Below are 25,877 nucleotides of genomic sequence, written 5' to 3'. Positions count from 1 at the left end.
TAATTAGTGCTTGAAAAATTGGGGTTAGTTTTCACAGAATTGCAAATTGATTGCATTAAGTGTGAAATCTTTATTTTTTTTAGGCTTCTAAGTATTAATGATTCAATCTTTAATTATTTTAAGTGATTGAACTTTGATTTACTAAATTTTATGAATTTTTGTTGAGTTTTGTTGATTTAATCATTTTTTAGTTGATTGAAATCATAAAGTTTCAATCTTGTGATAGAAATTTCATTAAATCTTCATGTTGGAAGATTATTTTTCAAGGATTCACAAGTGTAAAAGTTGGAATCTTTGTTTGAACATTTGTAATACCCCGTATTTTCATACGCATTTTCTTAATTAATTAATTAGGAATTATTTTATAAAAAAGGTATTTTAGTAAATTTATTATTTGGAGAAAAAATAATATTTGAATTTTGGCGCCAAAAGTATTTTTGAAAACTAATCATTATTTTGGATAAAATTTATTATCCATTTATCCTATTTAAAAATCAGATTATTTTTATATTTCGGATATTTTATGTAAGGCAAAAACTATATTTTATTAATTAATTAATATGTCCGAAAATTACCATTAGTTAGCTAGGAATTTCAAATTTCCTATGTGTAGGAATTCTGATTTTTCTTAGTTATTTTGTTGGTGAATAATTGGTATTTAATTAATTAATTATTCCATATTATTTACACAATTATTTTATTCCTTAAAATCAAGCAAAAATCTTCCTAAATACTACTAAGGGAATCCGAAAATCTGAGCTATGGAATGCTCAAGATTTTCAACCCTCTCATATTATCTTGGAGGAAATTATTTTGGTAAAATTGTATTTTTAATTATCTCCCCAAATCTCTTATTTTCCTTAATTCTATTTCTCCATCTTTTTAATATTTAATCATATTTTCTTGCCTTTTATTCTTCTTAATTATTTCCCTAGTAATTCCAATTTTCTTATTATTTTTCATGACATATATACCTTCCATATTTAATTATACACAATCACCTTAATATCAAAACCTTTCATAATTCTTTTATTCACTTCACCAAGTAATCCCATAAATCCTACTTGCCATAATTCTTCCCACATTCTCTTGCCATAATTCTTGCATGAGATAGCCTATAAATACCCCTTCATACCTCTCACATTCTTCTCACCAATCTCTTCTTTTCTTCTCCTTAATTTTACACAAATCATCCCATTTATCTTTGAAGCCAATTTTTGGGCAATTTTGGTCACTTTTTGGGGTATTGGTTTTGATTCAGGAGTATTGGTTTCACAGAAGATTGTTTCTCTCAAAACATCCTTGAGGTTAGTCTCACGAATCACCCAATTCGGAGTTATATCAAAGGAGTTACAGCCTCTGCAAGTTCTGCCTATTCTTTCCAACGCAAATCCAATTCGTCTCGTTTCCTTGGCTTCTTATATTTTCTTCTTCTCTTCTCTTATTCAATTACTATTATGGGGGATATATAAAAATTATTATGCGTATGTACGCCGGTTAGCCCTTACAAGCAATTTGACATGATTAAGTAGTCGGCTCGATTACAATCGCAATAAGTGATCGACTTGACAAAAGATTGTCTCACATAGCTTAAAGCGCCTAAACATTGGCACATCGCAAGCACAAAAATAATGGTTCAAAAAGCGCCTAAACATTGGCTAAATAATGGTACTGCCACAACCCTAGAGATGACGAGGTACGGTCAACTTCGACGATGTTCCCAAGGTACCGTGGAAGATTCTCACCAAAAAATATTGGAGATAGCGAAGCAACGCTACCTTCAACGATGGCGTTCACGAGGCACTGTGGAGGTCGTCACAAAATGCAACAAAAATCGGTTACCTTCAGAGACATGTGCTCGACGGTGCAAGATACACGTTTCTTAACTCTTTTTATCTATTTAACTAACGCTAGTTTGCAGGTATCGGCGTTACAAGAATGATTTGGGATCGCAGAAAGTTCTGAATCATTCTTCGTCCCTAACGCTACTTTGACTTTTGTTTTCGAAACCTAAGTTTCTCCAAACTCAGTCAAAGTGGGGGCTTCTGTAGACACCCATTTGTGTCTCCCCAAAACCAAACCCAGTGATGAATACCTTTTGCGTCGAACAATAATCGAATGAAGTGAAAGTGTGAAAGTCTTGTGTTGCGGTAGTTTTTATTAAAACCTTTCTTTCTATTTTCGAAAACCAACTCTATTTTATAGCCAATCCAGTTCAGGTTGGTCCATGATAAAGGTCCAATAATAGTGTAGTTAGATAGTGTAGGCGTCGTTAGTAGTGCGCTTACATTAAAGAATGTGTGAATATGCTTGGCACTCATAGGAAGTGGGAATTGACATTACGATTAGGGACAACGATTAAGGGACACGGAAAGTAGGGAGCCGCCAACAAGTTTTTAAGGAACTTGTAAACCGTTCACGGATCATCATAAGGCAAACACGAATAAGGGACAATGAAGACAACAACGATTGACCCGTGAAGGTTACACCCCATTCATAATCCATGAGATTACTAACTCCATATGGTTCGAAACCACGAAAGGAAGATCGGGGAAAATGGTACGAAGTGAGTCATGAAGTCACATTCGTCCGTATTGGCCTCTCCTCGATTCTTATAGCGAAAAGCATTCCTGTGAACTCAAAGGCATACAAACAAAATATTCAATTCGCTTCAAACTATTATTACGCTAAATTGGTTGAATATTAATGCAACACATTATTCTAAAATATTGTGTTCACTTCGATTAATAATAAGATTAAAAAGGAACCTAAACCGGCTGTCCAAATTATCTTATCAGGCATGATTTTCAATTACATATTCCCTTTAACATACAATATGGTGATCATAATAATAATAATAAAATTAACATTAATATTGGAAGCAATTTAACCATAAATCCAACAATATAAAATCGTTAGAAAAATAATAGAAATAAAAGGAACATGATTCCTTACTTTGATTTTGTTTGCTTGCAACTATAAAAACAATAAACGCGTTAGTTACTTCAAGGAAAATTAATAAAAAAATAATTAAAATAAAATTAAATAGAGTTGATTTGTGGCCAAACCCTCAAACAGTTCTCCGTTTCACGCCTTGGTTTAAGAACAGAACCTCGAGTAAAGTACAAACTTCTTGGAGTGCTTAGGGAAGGAATTTTGAGAGAATATGGTAGGCTAGTGTTTAGGCTAAAGCATAGAAGAGAGAATTAATTAAGCCCCAAACATCAGAAATGAGGGGGTATTTATAGGGAAAATGAGTAGGGAACACACGGAACCCTAAAATGTGGATAAAACCCTAAAAAACCTACCGTGACACGGTAGTTTCTACCGCGACACGGTAGAATCTCCCGTGACACGGGGGAAACTAGTGTGACGCAGGGGAACTGCTTTGTGACGTGGGGGTATAATTAGGCTACGGGGGATAAAACACGTGAAGGGTTTATGCGGAAAGGACACAGAGCTGTCCCGTGTCACAGGAAATGCATCATGACGAGGGAATTTCTACCGTGACACGGTAGTGCCCAACGTGACGCGGTGGTATTCTCCGTGGCACGGAGGCCTCTATTTCCATTTTTCCGTCTAAATACATTTTTGCCCTAATTTTACTCAGTTTGTTTAAGTGCCGATTGATAATTTCGGGCCATTTCTGATTTATTATTTATTAATTGCGCTAAAAAAATAAATAAAATAATTAAAATGAAAAGGTTTGGGCCAAAACAAGAAGACTATGCTTTGACTAAACATCAAGACTGATCCATGGATTATTTGATGAACTGAATTTGACTGAATATGAATTTTAAGCACTCCCAGGATTAAATCTCAACCTGACAATTAATGGCAGTGAAAGGTTGTTCATCGTTGGGTTTGGTTTCGGGGAGACATTTTTAGGCGTCTACAGAAGCCCCCACTTTGACTGAGTTTGTAGAAACATCAGTTTCAAAAACGACAGTCAAAGTAGTCGATAGTGACGGAGAATGATTTAAGACGTTTTGCGATCCTAAATCACTCTGTATACACCGATACCTGTAGAACAATGTTAGTTCCACAAATAAATGAGTAAAGGAATATAATACATATCTGACACCAGTGTATCGGTGGCAAATGAGTTTGGTATCTTCTTATGCTTGAAGGAATCCACCAGATGACGTGACGTTGAAATACTTTCTATGCCTGAGGAAAGTCGACTGATAAGTTTGGTAGCTTTCTATGATTGAAGAATCTACCGGATGATACTTTCCATGCCTGAGGAAAGTCGACATATGAATTTTGCGGTTTTCTATGCTTGAAGAAACCCGCTGGTTGAGATACTTTCCATGCTTGAGGAAAGTCGATAGATGACAATTTTCCATGCTTGAGGAAAGCCAACAGATGAATACTTTCCATGCTTGAGGAAATTCGACAGATGAATACTTTCCACGCTTGAGGAAAGTCGATAAATGATATAATCGCTGACTTTTTCGTGTTGAGAGGTGGCAATGACCGACGATTTTCCAAGCATGAGGAAAAACTTGTCTATTGAAAATACAAGTCTCTGTGTATCAAGAAACTTGCGCTGTTCGATTGTCCTCGAAAGTGGGCTGCTGATGATTCACACCTTCAAGTCGACTATGCGACTATGTTGGGTGTTTAAAATGTCGAAAAGTTAACTTTGATGCTTGCTAGTGGTAAAATAGTAATTTTGGCACCCTCTAAATATCAATTAGAATTTTCCACGTATTTTCAGTAAAAAATTAACAGTCCAAAAGCTGAGGAAAATTGTTCAAACTTAGTCAAATATTCCAGGAATATTCGCTAGCAGCGTGAGGGTCACACGCGCAGCACCGTGTCACGTTTCATAACACCGTGACACGGTAACCAGTCCCGTCAGACAGTGCATAAATCCATGATGAGGGATTTTGCTTTATGCTGAACCAGTCAATGCGCCTTGGTAAAAGCGCCGCGATATGTCAGCTATGTGCCTTTACACGGGAACAGGGGTGTGTTACTTTTCACTTTAAATTTGAGCTTTGGCTTGCTGCTATTTGCCATTTTTGTTATTTCTTTCGCCATTTTCATTTCTCATTCTTCTTCTCCTCTCTCTTTTCCCTTTTTTTCATTTTTAATTTCAAGAATACCGTGCCACGTCAGATCGGTACCATCGCACGTCGGTAATTACCGTGACGCGTCGTCAGTCATCGTGACACGATGGTTCTGTCTCGCCTCTTGGTGCCGGTTCCGCCGCTGCTGTTGTTCCACTTCTCGTCATTTCTGTCAGAAGGTCGCCGTGACACGGGCAGGTGTACCGTGCCACGGTTGGAAGCTGTAGGGAATATTTCAAGCATTATGATCCCAAACTTGAACCCCACTGTGATCATACACTAAAGTATGGTGGCGTTCCAAAGGGAAAGAAAAGAGAGCAAAAGAGTCGCTAACAAGTTTTAGGAACTTGTAAACCCAAAAGACAATCCAAAAGGACCATCAACTCCATAAGGTCTTGAACCAAACAGGGTCCGGGGATGAGGGTACGAATCCAATCTACAAAAGAAAGGACCCGCCCTATAAAATAGGCCTCTACTTTGTTCTGCTCGTATTCATGTGCGCTTTTCGAATAACATACAAACATTATATTAAACCTACCCTGTTTATCTATGTTGGTTGAATATTAATGCACAAACAATACTATTATTGGCGATCACTTGAGTTAAAATCACATTAGCCTAAACCAAATTAATAATTATCTTATTAAGCGTGATTTCAAGTAAAAATTCCCTTTAAACCTGCATAAAAGGTGTGATCAAGCAATAACAATAAAATAAATCAAGCAACAATAATAATAAATCAATAACAATAATGATGATAATAACATGATAAGGCATAATAAAGCTTAATAATAATAGCAAGATCCTAGGCATGATACTAACAAGATTAATAACAAATCCTAGCATGTCACTAAACAATAAAGATCAAAGCTTTAAATCTAACATGGTACTAACATGATAGCATGATATTAGAAATAAGTAAAGGCACCCTAAACATGATTCTAGAAAGCATAAAATAACATCCTAACATGATACTAGGAATTGAACACATCCTAACATGACACTAGGAATCATAAAACAATAATAAGCATGCTTTCTACATTGTTAATAAAATAGGGAGTAAGCTATTCTACTTACTTTGAAGCCTCGTACCTCTTTCTAATAACAAAATACACAAGTTAGTAAACTTCAATGAAAATAATAAAGAATAATTAAATAATCAAATTGAAATCAAATTAAATAAAGTTTTGACTAGATTTAGACCAAACCCTCAGAAATTATCAACCTTGCACGTCTAGGGCAAAGGCAACTTCGAACTTGGCTGAGAGACTCTAAGTCTTGTGAATGCGGAATTGTATTTGAAAGGTTGGTTTAGAAAGAGAGAGAGAAAATAAGAATTAAGTAATTCTTGATGAGAGTTGATAGAGAGAATTGATTGTTGAAAATTGATGAAAGTTGATTGGGAGAATTGATGATGAGAATTTCTGAGTAAAAAAGGGGAGATAAGACCTCTATTTATAAGAAAAAAGAGAAGGTCGAAGAATTAAGAAAAGAATCCGAATTCGAATCGAAATAAAACTCGTAGACAACAGTTTTTACGAATTTTGTTTTTATCATATCTTTTGATTCAGAAGTCCACATAAGTCATATAATATGTCGTTGGAAAGCTCTTGAAGTCTACTTTCAAATGCAATTAGAATCAGATTAAAATCTTTTGTAGATAAAAAGATATGGCCGAAATAGTAGGACGGTGTCAGTTTTGGATAGAGTTTCGTATATCTTTAATATCTTTTTTGTTATAGCTCGGATTTAATATTATAATATATCATTGGAAAGATAATTTCAAGATCTATCCAACCATATAAAATTTGGATAAAAACTATGAGGCACGAAAATAATATCTAACTATATTTGAACATCTTTAAATCCGAATAGAATTAGGAAAGTTTTAAAAAAGGAAAGTTTATATTTAAATCAAATTCCATGATCTTATCTTTTCAAAAAAGGATAATTAAGATATTTTAGAAACTTATAGAAGATTCTAATCGATCCTAATTAGTTTAGGAATAGGATTAAACCTTTGGACCCTCCTCATGATCATTGGGTCGTAGGTAAAATCCGGTTTGGGCCCAGTTTAGTATTTTGGCCATAACTTCCTCATTATTCATCGGAATTGGGCTTATAATATATCGTTGGAAAGGTCTTTTCAAACCCCATCCAACTACACTATTATTAGACCTTAATTACGGACCAAACTAAACTAGTTTGGCTATTTTCAAATAAATAAAATTATTTTCAAAAACAGAGAGAAGAGAATTTTTAATAAAACTAAACCGCAACACTTGACTTTCAACTGATAAGTGAATTTTATGTCACTTTTAGGGTATCTATCGAGTCGTTTCTCGGCTTATTTTTCCAATAATTTAACCCTTTTTGTCCTGTATTTCTTTTATTTACTTATTCTCGTCTTTTATCTTTATTTCGAGTATTTTAGTAGTTTTTAATAGTTTTTAGTTTATTTTCTTAATTTATTTAAATTTTCTTATTTTCTTTGATTTTATTTTAAGTCTTTAGTTCTTGTTTTTTTTAATAAGTTCCTAGTTCTTTTATTTTCTTATTTTATTTTATTTTCATATTTGTTTTACTTTATTTTATTTAATTTCTTTTAATTTTATTTTTTAGTTTATTTTATTTTATTTTTATTTTATTTTATTTTGTCTTTTGATAATACCCATCGTGTTGTTTTTGGTTGTAGGTGTTTTCGGGTCCGTGGTCGATCGGGTTCAAGGTCCGAGGTCCAATATCCGAGGCACATGATTTGAGCCAAACATCGAGGCACCCCCTAGCTGCTACCCACCTCTTATCCTTCACCACACACCTCACCTTACCCTACACCACAACACAACAACAACAACACACAACCTCCCCTGCACTTCCCCTGCTCCCACCAGCAACACACCACCAGCCATAACCTCAACAACACCATCACCAACAGCAGTTACAACCACCAACAGCAGCAACCACACATCACCACACTCACCAGCCACCGCCAAAACCACCATCAATCACCACCAAACCACTCACCAACTTCACCCCTCAACACCACCAACACCAACAGCAACTGCAACTGCAACTGCAACAACAAATAAAATTCCCGTGCTCCCACCAGCACTACACAACCACGCATCTCACCATCACAACCACCATACACCTCCAATCACACCTATTTCAGCCACGCAAACCACCAGCCAACTCCCTTGCTCCCTCAATTCCACCACCGTATCACCAATCGACCTTCATACCGCTCAATTACAGCAGCCACGCATCTACTCACCACCAATTCCTCACAACCACGCACATCCACGCAAACCACCAGCCCTGTTTCCACTCGCAACAACAACAATCAGCAACCCGGACCTCCGCGGCCGCGCAGCCCTGTCAGAAGGCGCACAATTGGAGTAAAAAATCAGAGTCGAGGCAGAAGCTATCGCGCGACCTCTGTGCGATGTGTGTGCGGGCGCGCAAATTAGGGTCAATCACGAGCTTTTCACGTGATTTTTAATGAGAATTGGACGGCCACGATTTTGGATGCTAGATGACGATGATGCTAATAACGGAGCTGATGCGTGTGATGGTTGATGATGCGCTGATGGTGCTTGAATTGGAGCAGCAACGAGAAAGGGGAATTGGGGGGGAGTCTTTCGTGGGTTGCTGGGTGTTTTTACCCTTTTAATTTCTTTTTCCTTTTTACTTTATTTTCTAGTTTTAGTTTTGTTTTTTTTATTATTTGTTTTAGTTTAGTTTTATTTTCTTTTTAATTTCTTTTATATTATTTTTAGCTTTGTATTATAAATACCCCCTTTGGGGTTATTTCCTCTTAATTTTTCAACTTTCAATCAACATTTCTCTACCTTAGATTAGATTAGAGTAGTTTAGTTCTTTTATTTTCTCTCTCTTAGGGTTAGATTAGGAGTTTCTCTCTCTAGTTTAGGAGTAGTTTCCAGAGAGAAAGCTTGGATTTTTCATGGAGGTTTTGGGATTTTGAAGAAGCAAATTTGTGGATTTTTCTCCTCATTTATTCAATGAGTCTTCCTAACTTTCTCTCACCTTTATTGCTTTCATTTATTATTGTTTTTGCTTATTTTTTTGTTATTTTGAGTAGATTAATTAGTTTAGTTATTTGATTTTTGCTTTTATTATTATTTTACCTTGTTTTCCATGTTTTTGTTCAATATGTTAGCTTAGGTTTTGTTCTAGGGAAATGGATGAAGGTTATGTTAATTAATTTAATGATTGATTGTGGTTAGTATGAAATTGTTTCTTGATTATTGTGTATGGATGATGCTTTTATGGATTAGAATCTTTCTAGCTAATTGATTCTATGTTGTTAATTGTGCTTTCAATCAATTGTGCGAGAGTGAGTTGGTTGAGGGTCTAAATTCTTCCATACCTTTGCTAGGCTAGTTGCACGAGAGTGAATTAGTTTAGTAGGATAATTAATATGCTTAATTGTGCGAGAGTGAGTTAAATGTGTTGATTGTTCCTAATCGAGGGCATTTTATCTAATTGTATGATTTTGTTGAATGCATTGATGTAATTGGATTCCACTTTCCCTAGTTTTAGTTATTTGTCCTTACTTGTGTTTAGTTGAACCTCTCTTTATCTCACAAGTTTTCCCTAGTAGTCTAATTAGCATAGATTGATACAATTAGTCCTTTTGGGTTCGACCCTTTACTTACCCCTATACTCGTATTTGGGTAGTTTAGGTTTTATAAATTTCTAATTTGGTTAGGGTTAGTAGACCAACGACACTATTAATCCCGCGATCAAATTTTGGCGCCGTTGTCGGGGACTAAGGCGTTCATTAGTTTGTGTTGATAAGCTAGGTTCTTGTATATTATTTGATTTTTGTTTTCCTTTTATTTGTTCTTTGTATAAAAATGGCATGCTTATCTTTTCCTCAATTTGATGATGAACCCTTTTATGCTTACTTTGATAGATTAGATGGTTTCCTTAGTTTCCATGGGTGTTCTCTTAGTGATGCTTGTGGTATAGCTTATTGGGGCATGAATGAGTATACTAGGGGTATGGTTGAGAATATGCACAATGGTATATTCCGTCATTTGTCTATGCATGATGCTTGGAATTTCTTCACTTGGCTTGCTAGAGATTCTTATGATAGAGAATGCAATGTTTCTTGTTTTGATTCTCAATGTCAAGATTCTTCTAATATTTGCATGAATTCTTTTGATGCTTCTAATGTGCCTTGTGATGATCCAAGTATGCATGTTGACCCCCTCCCCTCTTATGCTCATTGTGATGAGGTTTGTGCTAATTTTGATGATGTGCAATTTGATTTTGATCATGAACCTCAACCCGATAACATTACTCCCTAAATTCTTTCTCAAATGCAATATCTCACCCAACATCAGGAGGAACAAAAATTGAGAGAAGTGAGGCTTGCCTAAGTGATGAGTGCTATGGTTGATTTAAATGGATGTGAGGCACCTCATTTGGAGTGTGAGAGTGTTTTTGAGGATGATGTGGGCCAAGGGTGTGAAGGTGAGAAGAGATTTTCTTGTGGTGAGAGGATTTTTGAGGATTTGATCCTTTTCATTCCCCATTTGAGCTTGAGTGCCATTCTTCCCCTTATTCACCCCCTTCGAGAGCTTCCCATGGTAAGGGTGTGAGTGAGCCATCTTCCATTTTGAATGAGGGAGTTCATGAGGATGATGATGATGAGCTTGAGCAATCAAGAGAAATTGAGAGTCCCTTGAGTGATGGTGGAAGAGTTGAGAATGAAGAAAATGTCGATTTTGAGGATTCCAACCCCCTTCCCCATCTTGATGAGTCTACTTTGCATGTTTGTGACCCTTCTATCCATGAGTCTTTGGATTCTTTTGAGGTTATGGCTAGTATGTTTGTTGAAGGAGTAACAAAGCATTATAGCCTTTTGAGAGAGTTCATTGGCAATGCTTCATGGGAAAGGGATGTGTTTGAGAGAAACCTTTATCCTTTCATGCATGGTTTAGAGACTCTAGGCTTTGAGTTTCTTGAGGGAGTTGTCGTTCATCGTTGTGATAGAGAGGAGGATGAGGTTGTTTCTATTGGAGAGTTTTTGTTTGAGGGAGATGTGAGTCATGAGTGTTCTTTTGAGGATTTAATGATTGATTTTCATGCCCTCATTGGTGATGTTAGGCTTTGTGAGACCATTGTTTCTCCTCCCCTTCCTCATATCCCTTTCTCAAGGAAATTTGTGAGACCCTAAGTTCCTCAAGTGAAGAAGAGTTTGAGGAAGAAGAAGAGCAAGGCATGGGAGTGAATCCAAGAGTAGCTTTGAAGGAGTTGGGAAATCCCGGTGCTTATAAGTTTGAGAGTGGCATTGCTCCACCTACAACTCCAGCGAACAATTTTGAAATAAGACCGGTCATTATTACTTTGATAGAACGGAGGCAATTTAGTGGAGCTAAGAATGGGAGCCCGTTGAATCACCTAAAGGAATTTGAGAAGTATTGTAATACAATTAAGGTGAACGGCATTTCTCAAGAGTTCACCCGGCTAAAGTTGTTTCCCTTTTCTCTTATTGGCCGTGCCTTAGAGTGGTTAGATAAGAAGGTTAAGCCTAATTCCCTTAGGACGTGGGATGAAGTCACAAAAGCTTTCTTGTCTCGCTTTTACCCACAAAAGAAAACGGCGGAGGCTAGGGCTTTGATCCAAGGATTCGAACAAAGGCCCAATGAGAATCTCTATAAAGAATTGGAGAGGTATAAGGAGTACCAAAGAGAATGCCCACATCATGGAAGTCCTACCGATCAAGTGCTCCAAATTTTCTATGGTGGCTTAAGTCCCCAAGGCAAGTCATGCCTTGATGGGGGAGCTGGAGGTCCTATAATGAATAGGACGGAAGAAGAGGTAGTTGACATCATTGAGGATGTGCTGAGATACTATAGAGATTGGCAAGAAGGAGAGAGGGAGTCTACGAGCAAGAGTGGTTCGACGGTTTATTCGGTGGATCACCTCAACGCAATTAACAACTTGTCCTCCCAAATTTCAAATATAGGGAAGAAAATGACATCGATCAAAGCAAAGCTTGAGAGTGTTTCTACTAATCCATTGAGTCTTCCCTCCCAATCCAAAGGGAGAGGTACACTTTCTAACTCTACTCCTTCTACTTCCAATAACATGCCAAGTGGTTGTCTATTTTGTGATGCTTGTGGATCTTATGATCATGATTCTTCCATGTGTTCTCAAACTTTTGTTGATGGATGTGATGATGTCGAAAATAATGAATATGAACATGTGAACTTTGTGTCTAATGCTAATGGTGGTCAAAGGTTTGAAGGATCTAGAAACTTTGGCAATAGGAATTCTCACCCCCAAAGTGGTTTTGATAACTACAACAATGGAGGCTATAGGAACCAAGGAAACCAAGGTTTCCGAGGTAACTATAACAACCAAGGTTATAGTAATCAAAACCCAAGCCATGGGTATGGAAACCAAAGTCAATCTCAAGGCTTTGGTAGCCATTACCATAATGGTGGCAATAGTCAAGGCCGAGGCAATTGGAACCACAATTTAAATCGGGGAAGTTTTCAAAATAACAACCAAAGGGGACCCCCACCCGGTTTTGCTCCAAAGCCTCAAGCCAATGGTGAAAATTCTTATTCCCAACCATCATCGTTTAAGACAAATTTGGAAGAAATGATTAATAACCTAACCAAGATCATAAACACCTATATGGAGGTGAGTGACAAGAAATTTAATGAGATGATGACTCATAACAAAATGCTTGAGACACAAATAACCTAACTAACCAACACTTTAAAGGATTGTGCTAGCCCATCCTCTTTGCCTTCTCAAGGAGTGGAGGATGGATTCAACCTCATATTATATTTTCTTAGACTCTCAAAGAATTTTCTTAAGGCTACTTGATGTCCTGGGAGGTCTTTAGATTTCATAATCATGTCATGCACATAGACAACTTCTTTGTTCATCATGTCATGGAGTAAATCAGTTGCTGCTCGTTGGTAAGTGGCACCCGCATTTTTCAACCCGAATGGCATTACCGTGTGACAGTAAGTACCCCAAGGTTTTATGAATGTTGTTTTCTCCATGTCTTCTTCGGCCATGAGAATCTGATTGTACCCTGCGTATCCATCCATAAACTAGAGAAGCGCGTGATTTGTTGTATTATATACCAAGATATCAATGTGTGGTAAAGGGAAGTCATCCTTTGGACTCGCCTTATTTAGATCTCGATAGTCGACACACATTCGAACCCTACCATCCTTTTTTAAAACTGGGACCACATTTGGTTATTTGCTTTTGTACTTCTTCTTTTATTTTAAGAGCTACATCGGGTTTCATTCGACGTAACTTTTTTTTACAGGTTTCATTCCTGGAATTAGTGGTATGGTGTGTTGAGCTATTTCTCTATTAATGTCTGGCATATCTTTATATGACCAAGCGAATACATTGATGAATTCTGTAAGTAGATTAATTAAATCGGTTCTTTCATCTTTATTTAGCGTGAGTCCGATTTTAACTTCTCTTTTAAGGGTTGGATCTTTTGAGATATCAATCATTTTGGTGTCTTCAAATACTGGCGTTTTATTTTTAAGTGTTTCCATTGCTTAAATGATTTCTTTCTCATTTTCATTATTAGTTAAGCAATGCTCGTCATCTTGAGTTAAATAAAAACACGAGGAGTAAGGGGAAGAAGACATATTATTAAACTCAAAAATCATTACATCAATCAAGAAGATGTTTGTTGAGACTTGACCACTGATTATCCTAGGAGTAGGTGCTAAAATTGAAGAGTTAGAGGGAGGTGCTATAGCTAACGATTTAGAAGACTCGATAGGGGAAGACTCATACTCTAACTCTAACTCAGACGATTCTTCAAACATTGGTCCTTGTCCTGTAGTTATTGAGATTTTCCTTCCGCTTGTAGTAGTTACTTTTACTGTCTTGTGCCATCCTTGCACTAAATCCTCTGCTAGAGTGAAGAGATTTGAAGGATCAAAGCTTTCGCTTTGTAGGACTGTTTGAATGAGTGAGGAGTCATCCTCTGCATATTTTGGCTCATTCTTCTCTCGTCTAAAGAGGAGTCCCATGACATTGAAGTCGAAGCATGGGGGTGCTTTCTCCTTATGGTTAGGAGTTGGGATCTCATTTAGAAAGCAACAATCCAGAAATATTTCGAACCCAGGTTGCCTTATGTCGTTTACAACAAAGGGTTCCGGAAATTCGTAACATGGATAATCTTCTCCCTCTCTTATGAACTGTCCATTTAAAGTAACAGGTTATTGATCCATTGGGATTGCTTTCTTTTTTGTGCAAGCAGTCCTACGTGCCTTCGATTTTTCTCGGGCTCGCTTTAGGTCTTCGAGAGTCGGTTTGAAGCCAAGTCCGAAAGTATCTAATTTAGGGAGGCCAGGTAGTCCCATTTTTTTTCTATCCCTTTCTTCTTTCCTAGAGTCATTCAGGAAAGTGTCCCTGTTTTCTAAGGATAGCATTGGATATCATGTTGGAGTGGAGGTCATAACAAAGAGAGGTCCTTTCATCTTCCTCGATTAAGGAGACCTCTTCAGTAAAGCCCCACAAATCTTCGTCATTCTCATCGTGCTCCACATTGATTATTGGAATTTCCATTGTTTTGATCCTCATAGATGAAGCATCGATTGTAATCGGGATTCCTCCAACTATGGCTTTCACTTGCTGGTGAAGGGATGAAGGGACGGCCTTAAGGTCATGAAGGGCGTCCCAACAGTAAATCGAATAAAGCCTTAATATCTAACACTTGGAATGTAGTGGCATGTTCGATTACTCCCGCCGTTACATTCATAGTAATTGTACCTGATGCTTGGCGACGTGAGTTATCATAGGCTCTTATTCCGTGTGTTGATGGAGATAAAATCTTCATCCCTTATTCCTAGCATCCTCGTAGTTCTAAGTGGGCAAACATTGATTGTCGATCCGTTGTCTACAAGAGTCATTGGGACATTCATTCTCTTGCAAATTACTGTGAGATTTAGGGTCTTGTTGTGTTTGTCACCTTCTGGTGGTAGATCTTTGTCGGAAAAGGTGATCAAATTAATAGGACTTGGAAGATCACTCGTGAGAAAGTTAGCCAACCCCTCAAGAGTGGTGTTTGAATCTATTCCTACTTTAGTTAGAGCATCCATGACTGCAACTCTATGCTCTCGTGATGTTGCTAGGAGTTTCCATATATTCATTTCGACCTTAGTCTTTTTCAATTGTTTGACAACATCGTTGTCTTCTATAATTGGTATGGGAATTTGTTGAGTAGTGGGAATAGGTTGTGTAGTAATGGGAGGTTGCATTCTCCCAGTTCTTATGAGGACATCTATGGGTGAATCCTCTTCATCTCAAATGTCACCTACTGGATATATTTCCGAAAGTGGAGTATCTTCAACGTCCTTGAGGTAGACGTCCTCATCATCACTGTCCCAAACTCCATTAATGGTATCATCTTGTTCTTGTGGAATTTGGACTAGCTTCTTGTTATCGATCAATCTTTGGACTAAATCTTTAAACTTGAAGCAATTTTCTATGGTATGTCCTCCTGATTGATGATAGGGACGGTAGTATCTATCTGTCCTTTTTAATGATTTAAATGGTCTCGGTTTGAGAGGTTGAATTTTACCACTCTCGGAGAGCACTTTGAACATATTTGTATAAGAAGTCCCAATTGGAGTGTACGGCCTATTACTCTTCTTGGGTGTGTCAGTTACTTGGAGGGAAAATGATCTCTTCTCCTTAGGGGGAGGTCTACTTTTAAATAGTCTTATTTGTTCTTTTTCGACTTCGAGGGCCTCGCGTAACAATTCCCTTATTTCCAATGCAACTTGTATAAGGATACATACTTCTTCCTTAATTACGGGTTTATGTCCAGTGATGAGTCCACACTTGGCATCGAAAAAGATTTCCTTCTCTCTTCAATGGCATGAATTTCTTCAATTGGTTTGATGAGACTCGAGGGGTTAACCTGATTTTCCTCATCAGAATTAGCCAAGGAATCAGATAGCTAGCGGCTCATTGTTGATACTTGGTTACTTACTTGCAGGGGGCAACGGAAGTTTATTATTATCAATTATATCTTGGATAGCTTCCTTAAGCTTCCAACAGTTTTCCGTGAGATGGCCCCTACCTTGGTGATATTTGCAATGTGCGTTGGGATTCCAGCTAGCCATTCTTTTTTTGACAGGTGGGTCCCTTAACGGTCCAATGGGAGTTATAAGACCTTTTGCATGTAAGCGGTTGAATGCGGTTTCATAACTCATACCAATAGGAGTAAAGTTCCTCCTAAATGGTTTCTTTTGTCCTTGATTATTCATAGCGAGGATTTCATTCAGATTAAAGGTGCTAAAATTATTTGAGTGGGTGGTTTTGGAAGAAGAAGGATTGTCGTTCTTCTTTCCTTTCCATCCACTGTTGGAATTACTATTATTAGTAGCTTTTTTCTTAGCTAGGTCGTCTTCAATATTGATACCGATGTCATAGACGGCCTTAAAAGTGTGCAAGTTGTTTTGGTATTTAAGATGCTTAGAGTATTTTTCTTGGAGTTTCTTAATGAACATCCTTACAGATTCTTTCTCACTAGGCACCTCAACCATCTTGGCAGAAGTTTCCCTCCACTTATTAAAGAAGGAAGTAAAGCCTTCATTCTCTTTCTGTTTAAGGATTTCAAGTTTCTATGATCAGTTTCAACTTGAATATTGCATTTATATCTATCAATGAAAGCGTTTACAATTGATTCCCAATTAGAGGTTTTCTCTTTGTCAAGAGAAAAGAACCATTGTTGACAAACAGTTTCTAAAGATAAATAAAACAAAGAATGAAAAACCTTCTTGTTCATCCCCTTAATGTTCATTATAGTCTCAAAGGCTCTTAAATGGAAGTAAGGGTTGTTCGTTGCCTTGAACCTTGGGATGTCGTTGGCATTGAACTTCTGCGGAAGAAGATCCCTGTCCACCGAGACCCCATGTGAGCTAATGCCCTGGAATCTATAGTAGTCATTGGATATCTTGCTCAAGCTTTCTTGCATGAGCTCCATTTGTTGTTGCTTCACAGGGTCATTGAGTTGAAGACTTAAATTCTTCAACACCTCAGCTATGTTAGCCACTTGCCCCTTGAGTTCGTTGACTTCTTCTTGACTTGCCATTATCTTTTTATCTTTCATTTTTTGACCGATTGGCTTATCAAAAAGTAAGACTTGAACAAATTTGTTGTCCTTGATTAGACACCCTTCCTTTCTTGACTCAAATTGACTTTGATTTTATGGTTTAAAAGCAAAAATAGGGTGCATATTTTTGGGAATGGGTTCAAACAAGTGTTTTAATTGTAGAATTAATATCCGACTTACCCCCCTAAAAAAATTGATGGAAAAAACACGTGTTCAAGACTCTCTAGGCATAGTCAAAATGTGACATACATATAAAGTGTGTGCTTTATTAGTGAGTGCAAGTGACATGCTTTGACTCTTGTGTATGACCATGGGACTAAGTGCTTAGACTCAAGTAAGGACTGAATATGGCTAAAGCCATTAATAAACTGATCAAACTTGTTAGAGGACCAACTCAACCAAAATCTTAAACTAATGGTTGAGCCCCAGGGATATGTTTTATACTTTATCACTCCCCCTCACATGAAAGGCCCTTTGGGCTTGAAATGTGTATGCAACACAGGCCCACCCATACTTGGTGCGAATTAATTCCACTTTAAAGGAGGGGTGGATGAGATTCGAACCCGTGACCTTTGTGTCACGCTGGCTCTTGACCAAGAGAGAGAGAGAGAGTTCACTTCACAAGATCAAAGGAGGTTCCATCCCAAAACCATATGGCAATATGAGGAGTAGCCCCTTAGCCTTATAAAGTGTTTAACTCTCTCTTCTTTAATCAATGTGGGACTCTTACATGTGTTACTTGGTGGAATATACTTCAACACTCCCCCTCACATGTAAGGTCCCTTTTTTACTCATGGATCACTTGATCCAATTCAATTTGGACCAGAAAATTAATGTCATTAAAGGTCCCAAACTTGGGCCTGAAAATATACTCAAGCTATTAGAGGTCCCAAACCGTGGGCCTGGCTTTGATACCATGTTAAAAGCGGGTCTTAGACTGATTAGCAAACTGTTTAGTTAGACTCGTCGTGATGACTCGAGCAAAAATCTGGACTGTCGCCGGAGCAACAGAACTGTCGCCGCAATCTTAAGTCTGTCGCCAGGTGACAAACAACAGACTGCGGCGCCACAACCCAAACCTCTACGCCATTGTTGGAACATTAATCTGGGACTGTTTCCAATGTATTTACTCTAAGGGGACATGCCTAAAGTCGTACTAAGTTAGGTTGATTGATTTATTAGCCTTTAATTAGTCAAATTAATTAATTAATTAGAAATAGTCCTTTTAGTGATTAATTAGTTTATTCAGACTTAAACACAAGTCAAACAAACGGTTATCACATATAGGTTATGCACAAGCAAAGAATGCACAAGTAGTCAAATAGTCACAACATGATGTAATGAGTTTGCAACCTAACCATGTCTCTAGTTCTCTAAAGTTCAAGGATATGGGTTAGTCAAAGAGGGTCCATGGTCATGAGTCCGGATGCATCGCGCGGAAGCCCTACCTTTGGAAGGGTTGGTGTAATACCCCGTATTTTTAATGTATTTTATAAATTATTTATTTAATTATAAAATATATTTTGGGTCAAATCATTTTAATTATTGGATTATAGATAAAGCAAGTATTTATATTTGGGTCAACAAGTATTTAATCCAAATGTAGCCCATCTTTCTTATGAACCCAATCATCCTATTTTTACTTTTGGGCCACCTATTTCATCATTTAAAGTCCATTATTTTTATGAAGCCCAAACATACCCTAACCTACTCTACATTATAAATACTCCATTTATCCCCAAAAAATTTCCTACACAAATAAATACTCCATTAATTTTTAGATTTCCGTTCGTTAATATTAATCCCGTATTAATCCCGATCAGGTTCTAAACTCATCCGATTTTGATTAAAAAGTACTGTTTTCCATGTGGAAACAACATTTTAAGAAAGACTCAGTACCTTTGGTAGTGAGCACTACCCTCTCTTGGCCAAATTCAGCCTCTAAATATGATTTTCGGGCAGTTTTTGGTTTTTAACGAAGGTTTTTTTTTTATTGCTTTAAATTTTTACCCTTGAGTTTAAAGGGTAAGAGATAATTTAATTTTTCTATGGATAATTTAAGTATAAAGATGTACTTTGATGAAGTTTTAAAGGGGTTTTTGATTAGTTTAAAATGCTGGAATTTTATTTAAAGTAGCATAATTGTGATTTTAATAAAAGGGTGTGATTACCTATTAAAAAGAAGTTTAATTAGGGGTTTTAAAATAATTTTTAGATTATTTTAAATGGTTAAAAGTGAGTTTAAGTTGCTGGAAATTGTGTATACATGGGTAATTAATTTAGTATTATTGTCCCTTTATGTAGGTGACTTGATTCGGGAATTGTTATAGTGGTTTCGGCCACTTTAAGGGCTTTATTGAGGTACGTTCGCGTACTTAGCATAATTGTATTCATGTAGTAGCATGCTAAATGTGCTTGATTGATCACAAGTAATATCATGCTAGGTTTGGAATGAAAATTATGATTTGGATGTTATTGGTGATTGGATTGTGAAGCATGATTTATTTGGGATGGATTATTGAATGGAAAATAATAGCTTGGAATATAATTTATGAACCACATATTTATTTATGGCATGATAGAGAGCATGTTTAATTATATTAATTGTTTAATTTGGTTTGGAATATTGAAAAGGAATTTTACTATGGTTCATATATTTTTTTATTGATGCTTTAAGCATGAGGAAGGAGCTATATAAGTGTCTATGTACACGAGGAATAAATTGTATGTTGGTGCCTTTGTGCACTTAAGGTGTTTTTTAACACCGAGGGATAGGATTATTGGCGTTTTATGCGTTTAAGGTGTCTTTGACACTGAGGTAGAATTAAAAAGGGTTCAACGTTAAATAATATGTGGTCACTAATTATTCAAGAATTAAATTGGTATATTTGGTTGATTGAATAAGTACTGTTGATTGATTTATTATGCTTTGAGAGTCATCACTAAGTCCAATAACATGTAAATAACGTAAAGTGAAAGAGATTACGCACCAAAACTCTTGGAACGTATATATCTTGAGTATGAACAATGGGGAGAGTTATGGGGTTTTATATTTAACCATAACTTTTAATGGAGTACAGGACGTTGTACATTCCTTTTTATTTATTATTATGCGCGGGAATTCCGCCACCTTTGAGTGGTTTTGTCGCTGGCACGATTAGCTCCCGTGTCAGTTAACCTCAATTTATTTGGGGGAGGTATAGTTGGAAACCCGTTCAATGCGTAATCAACGCTAAATGAATTATTTAGTGTCTAGTTAAAGTGTCTTGTTGATTATTGTGTGTGCTTGTAAACAGCATTGAGGTAAGTGTGTGTTGATGGGTGAAAGTAATTTAGTGTGTTTAATTACGCTTATGTACTCAGCTTTGCTGATTGTGTGTGTGTTTGTGTGTTTGGCCATATCTTTATCTTGGCCCTATGATGACCCATTTTTAATGGAGAGTAGTGGGGACAAGTAGAGATAAATTTTTCAGGTTGAAGCATATTCATGACGGGGCATGAGTGAAGAGCGAATCATGCTAGTTTCTATTAGTTGAGATGTGGTTTATTGCTTTCAAATATAATATTATGTTATGCTTATGAGACTAACGCAAAGGTTTTCGTATTTTAATTGGTTTTGATAAGGGCCTACAATGGTTCCAAGTTGTAGGTTGATCTTATTTGACTTCGTTTGACTTTAGTTTTAACTTTACTTTCGTTTGGTTGACTTTTAAGTTGACTCCTTTTGAATGGTTTTGATTTAAGTCTTCCGCTGTGTGTCTTTGATAATTGCCTTAGCCGTTCTCACGGTTTCGGTAATGTCTTAGATATTCCTAAATCGTATTTTAAAGAGTAAAATAGGTATTTTTAAAGGAAAGGAATTTCTAGGGTGTTACAGTGGCGTGTATCAATGGGACCCCACAAGTTAAAAACTTGCTTCCACGGTTTGGTGGATTCACAAATTCGGATGTACCCGTCGTTGTCAGGAGCGTTCGATTGGGTAGATGGAGCGTGAACCCCCAGAGGGTTATGTCCATATGTAGAACACATAAGGGTTTTAGAAAAGAGAGAAAAACTCAATCAAGAAGTAGAATCGAGCCAACAATGCCAACACCAGTCAAAACAAGAAGGCAGAGTTCTAGCTCGGTATTGGAAGAACTTGGCGCCAAACTACAGGGACTGTCGCCGCAAAAGTACCCCTATCGCCAAACGACAGAACAGTCACCAGGCGACAGAAGCACTTTACAGGCGACAAGCCCTGTTTTCTGACGCTAGTTCCTACATGCCTCAGCAGGTATCTACGTTCTTAGAATTTTCCAGATTTCACAGTATTTTTTCGATTCTAGTTGTGAAAGATATTTCTCAAATTTCCTACGTGTAAAAATCCTATGTTTTTTACTCATTTCGGATGGTCTATCCAATGAGGACCTTTTTTATGCATATGACAATAATGTTAATCGAAATTACGCAAATGAAATACTTAGAACTTTCCGAGTCTCATCAGCTCATTCTAAATCATTGCCAAAATAAATTTCTGAAATTAAAATAGAAATCTTCCCCAGTGGAGTCGCCAAAAACTGTAGGGAATATTTCAAGCATTAACCCCAAGCTTGAACCCCACTGTGATCATACACTTAAGTATGGTGGCGTCCAAAGGGAAGGAAACAAGAGCAAAAGAGTCTCCAACAAGTTTTAGGAACTTGTAAACCATTTACGAGGTGAAGGTTACACCCCTTAACGACCCATGAAATCGTCAACTCCAAAAGGTCTTGAACCAAATTGGATTCGGGGATGAGGGTATGAATCCAATCTACAAAAGAAAGAACCTGCCCTATAAAATAGGCCTCTACTTTATTCTACTAGTATTCATGTGCGCTTTCTGACTAACATGCAATCATTGGATTAACCCTAAACCTGTTTAATCTATGTTGGTTCAATATTAATGCACAAATAGAACTATTATTGGCGATCACTTGAATTAAAATCATATTAGCCTAAACCAAATTATTCATTATCTTATTAAGCGTGATTTCAAGTACAAATTCCCTTTAAACATGCATAAAAGGCGTGATTAAGCAATAACAACAATATAAAATATCAAGCAACATACCAATAATAATAATAAACAATAATCATAATCATAATAAAGCTTAATAACAATAGCAAGATCCTAGGCATGATACTAACAAGATTAATAACAAATACTAGCATGTCACTAAGCAATAAAGATCAAAGCTTTATCCCTAACATGATATTAACATGGTATTAGGAAGAATAAAAGGCACCCTAAACATGATTCTAGAAAGCAATAAATAATATCCTAACATGATACTAGGAATTAATCAAACAAGCTAAGATATGCACGCCATGCGTGCACAAAATAAGAAATACATATATAATACTTATTATTTGGATATCAAGAGTCGAAATTGTTTACACATATTAATTGTACATAGTTGGAGATGATGCAATAACAAAAGTACAAAATCAAAACCATGAATACAAACATCCTCAAGAGTATCATGAGATATATTTCCTTCTATATATACAGTTTTGATGCTCAGTCGTTGTCTTTCATTATGCTTAGCTTGGTCCCTGATAAGAAGATGATGAATTTAATTAATTTCATATATGATTATGACGATGGAAGCTATGTATGCATGTATAGTTTTAATGATAATACCTTATGATTAGGGTTGTGGCAAATGAGGCAGGAGGACTTCCTTGTAAACTACATTTTTTGTAAATACACCACATCTACCTCGAATATCTCCTTTGCTAACCAAAACTTTGGTTGGTTCTTGTGAGGTCCCTCTCGATACTGCAACGTATAATTGTCCAGGCTGAAAACATGTTGGGGAAGATATATACCAACATGAGGAATGGTTTGCCCCTGTGATTTATTAATGGTCAAAGCAAAACACAATTTGACAGGAAATTGTTTTCTAATCATTTCAAATGGCAACTTCACATCTTCTGCCGTTTTTAAAGGAATACGTGGAATGAATACTCGTGTCCCTTTGTGACTTCCGGTCAAAATTTCAGCCTCAATCACATGATCCCTTAATTGACAACATATTAACCTTGTCCCATTACACAATTTGCTACTTGTGTCAATATTTCTCAAAAGCATGATTGGTGAACCAACTTTCAACCTTAGAATATGTGGTGGCAAACCACCAAAGGATAATGAATTCAAGAACTCCTGCTGATAGAGATTTTGACGATCTTCTGGAACGGAGTCACATGAGTAGTAGATTTTTTCTTCTCCGGCGAACTCTTTAAGTATCTTCTCATTCAGCATGTCAACTTCGTCATTTGTTGGAGTTATTATAGCTCTTTGTACCATGTATGAAACATCACCTACGTGCTCAGTTAGGTTTGGGAATATTTGATGGATTAGATTATCAACTGAAATTTGATCACCATTTCCTACACATATTGAAGCTGGTAACTTTATCATGTCTTCATCAACTGTAGGCTCACATCCATCGCCAACTCTTAAAAGAAACGATGCAAATTCTGGATCATGTATTGATCTCATATTTTGAGTGAGATGGAGTAGCTGAACATGTCTCCATCGTGTTGACTGACCAAACACGCATCTATAGTTTGAGCCTTTGTTCCTTTTGGTACAACAGGTAAAATTTGTCTAAAATCTCCACCAAACACTATGACCATGCCGCCAAATGGAACATCAACCCCTGTTAGATCTCTTAAACTACGATCAATCGCTTCATACGCATGTCGATGAGTCATTGTTGCTTCATCCCATATTATGACAGCATCATACTTGACCAATTGTGCCTCTACATCTTGTTTACTAAACTTCCAAGTTGACGAAGCATGCAGCATAACCGGAATACCAAGAGTTTTATGAGAGGTTTTTTCTCGATGCAATAGTGTGGCAGCAATACCTGAGATGGCTACTGGTAATCCAAATTTTCCTCTAAGCTTGACTGTTGCAAGTATGGCCTGATATAGATAAGTCTTACATGTCCCACCTGGACCATCTATAAAGAAAATTCGACCATTCTCTGCATCAATAGCTTCCATAATAATATCAAATGAAGATCGTTGGTCGTCATTAAGATGCTCAGCACATTGCACATCTTTAGGGGGCACTGGTGCTGATAATTCCTCATGTATGGCTCTAGCTACTTCTGCGTTTCCATCCAATCGCATGTTAATTTTACGTAGGTCGAAGTCATTGACACTCTTTCCTAATTGTTTTAACATGCGATTTATGTCATAGAGAACTGAATCACGTACCAAATCTGGATTTGTTGAAGTTGAATATAAGTAGTCTTCAGCCATGTAATGATAAAATTCATCTCATAGAGATCGAACCCCAGTTGGTTGACAATAAACCAACAACGTGACAAATAATCTTCTCAATGATGATGGCATTTTAGAGTTTGATGCTTCATGCAAACAATCACGAATGCTTGCATCATTCTCTATAAGACCTAGTTTTTCAGCTGCTTTTCTAAAAGTAGAATAAACAATTCCATTCACAGTTCGTAGATGCTCAAATGATTCGGGGCCTTTAACATGATCCAATAACAAACGCAAGAAAAATCTTTCTCATTCCATTGGTGAGGCTGTGTAGATCCTACCTATCACTCTTTTCGCACTCCTCCTTTTTCTCCATGTTTTTGTAGCTGGCAGCCATCGATAACCTTGAGGAAATTCTCTGTATAGGTATGTACCTCTAGATCACAGGCATTCATCTTGAAGAACTCTGTGAGCATAGTTCAAGAGTTTTGTGGCATTCGAAGGATGTCTTCAATAAATTGATTTGTACTGAATCTAACCATTTGCCTATCTTGCAAATGTAGTTGTAATCGATCAATAGATGGACACATTCGAGTAATGGGAAACTGATATATCCTCCATAATGCTTCAGGTGCAGATACCCACCTAGCATCCACATATTGTTGAATCTCATTGTATTCAACCCCTGCTCGAACTTTCATTGAAACACGATCTACACCCTTATGCACATACTTGTACAAATATTTGACACTCTTGATGCTGCTACAGATCTCCACATTGATATGACAATCGTATTTTAGTAGCAACCATGAGTTATATGGAACAACCCAACCATTATCAATGAAGGTTGAACTATTCTCATGTAAAGGTACTGGCGGACGATCACCACGACGACGATAAATAGGATGTGAGTTATTGCCTTGGACCGTGCTTGCTGCAAAGGGTTTAGGAAATTTACGTCTACAAACCCCATTTTCCATGCAAGAAGAATTTCGACGACCTTCACCACACGGATTATGGAACATATGCTTCAAAACAACAGCGTATAATCGTGGTTCCTCATCTTTATTAGGTATCTCGGCTCTCACAAATTTGTCATACTCTTCCGGAGATTTTGGTTTGTCTTTTTCTTCCAAAATGAGCAACATGTGAACATGTGGCAAGCCTCTTTTTTGAAACTCAATGACATAGACATAGGCAATAACCTTCCCGAGAGCGCCTTTTTCTACGACGTCCGTCTTGAATTCCTCAAATTTTGCATGGAATATTCTGGTGATTAGTCGGGACGATCTTGTGCTATTTGACCGGGCAATAACTCGTCTACAATTTCTTTCCACGATGGGTTGCATGTCATTGTCAAAAAGAGGTCTGGTTTTCCATAATGAGTAGCACTG

General features: G+C 37.0%; 3 protein-coding genes across 3 annotated transcripts; all 3 read right to left on the bottom strand.

The window, feature by feature from the left end:
- Nucleotides 1-22,936: 22,936 nt before the first annotated feature.
- Nucleotides 22,937-23,749, bottom strand: LOC145613886 (uncharacterized). Its single transcript, XM_081668925.1, has one exon. The coding sequence runs from the start codon at nt 23,747-23,749 to the stop codon at nt 22,937-22,939; it is 813 nt and encodes a 270-aa protein (XP_081525051.1).
- LOC145613885 (uncharacterized) lies at nt 23,746-24,522 on the bottom strand. The gene has a single exon (XM_081668924.1). The coding sequence runs from the start codon at nt 24,520-24,522 to the stop codon at nt 23,746-23,748; it is 777 nt and encodes a 258-aa protein (XP_081525050.1).
- Nucleotides 24,523-24,962: 440 nt separating this feature from the next.
- On the bottom strand, nt 24,963-25,832 carry LOC145613884 (uncharacterized). The gene has a single exon (XM_081668923.1). The coding sequence runs from the start codon at nt 25,830-25,832 to the stop codon at nt 24,963-24,965; it is 870 nt and encodes a 289-aa protein (XP_081525049.1).
- Between the last annotated feature and the right edge of the window lie 45 nt (nt 25,833-25,877).

The sequence above is a fragment of the Chenopodium album genome, chromosome 25, assembly GCF_948465745.1.
Source record: "Chenopodium album chromosome 25, dcCheAlbu1.1, whole genome shotgun sequence".
Lineage (NCBI taxonomy): Eukaryota > Viridiplantae > Streptophyta > Magnoliopsida > Caryophyllales > Amaranthaceae > Chenopodium > Chenopodium album.
The sequence above is the reverse complement of the archived record's forward strand: the minus strand, read 5'-3'. Positions and strand labels throughout refer to the sequence as shown.

Bases quoted from the DNA above. Each gene is read 5' to 3' on its own strand.
- LOC145613886 (XM_081668925.1), bottom strand. From the start codon at position 23,749: ATGAGATCAATACATGATCCAGAATTTGCATCGTTTCTTTTAAGAGTT.
- LOC145613885 (XM_081668924.1), bottom strand. From the start codon at position 24,522: ATGGCTGAAGACTACTTATATTCAACTTCAACAAATCCAGATTTGGTA.
- LOC145613884 (XM_081668923.1), bottom strand. From the start codon at position 25,832: ATGCAACCCATCGTGGAAAGAAATTGTAGACGAGTTATTGCCCGGTCA.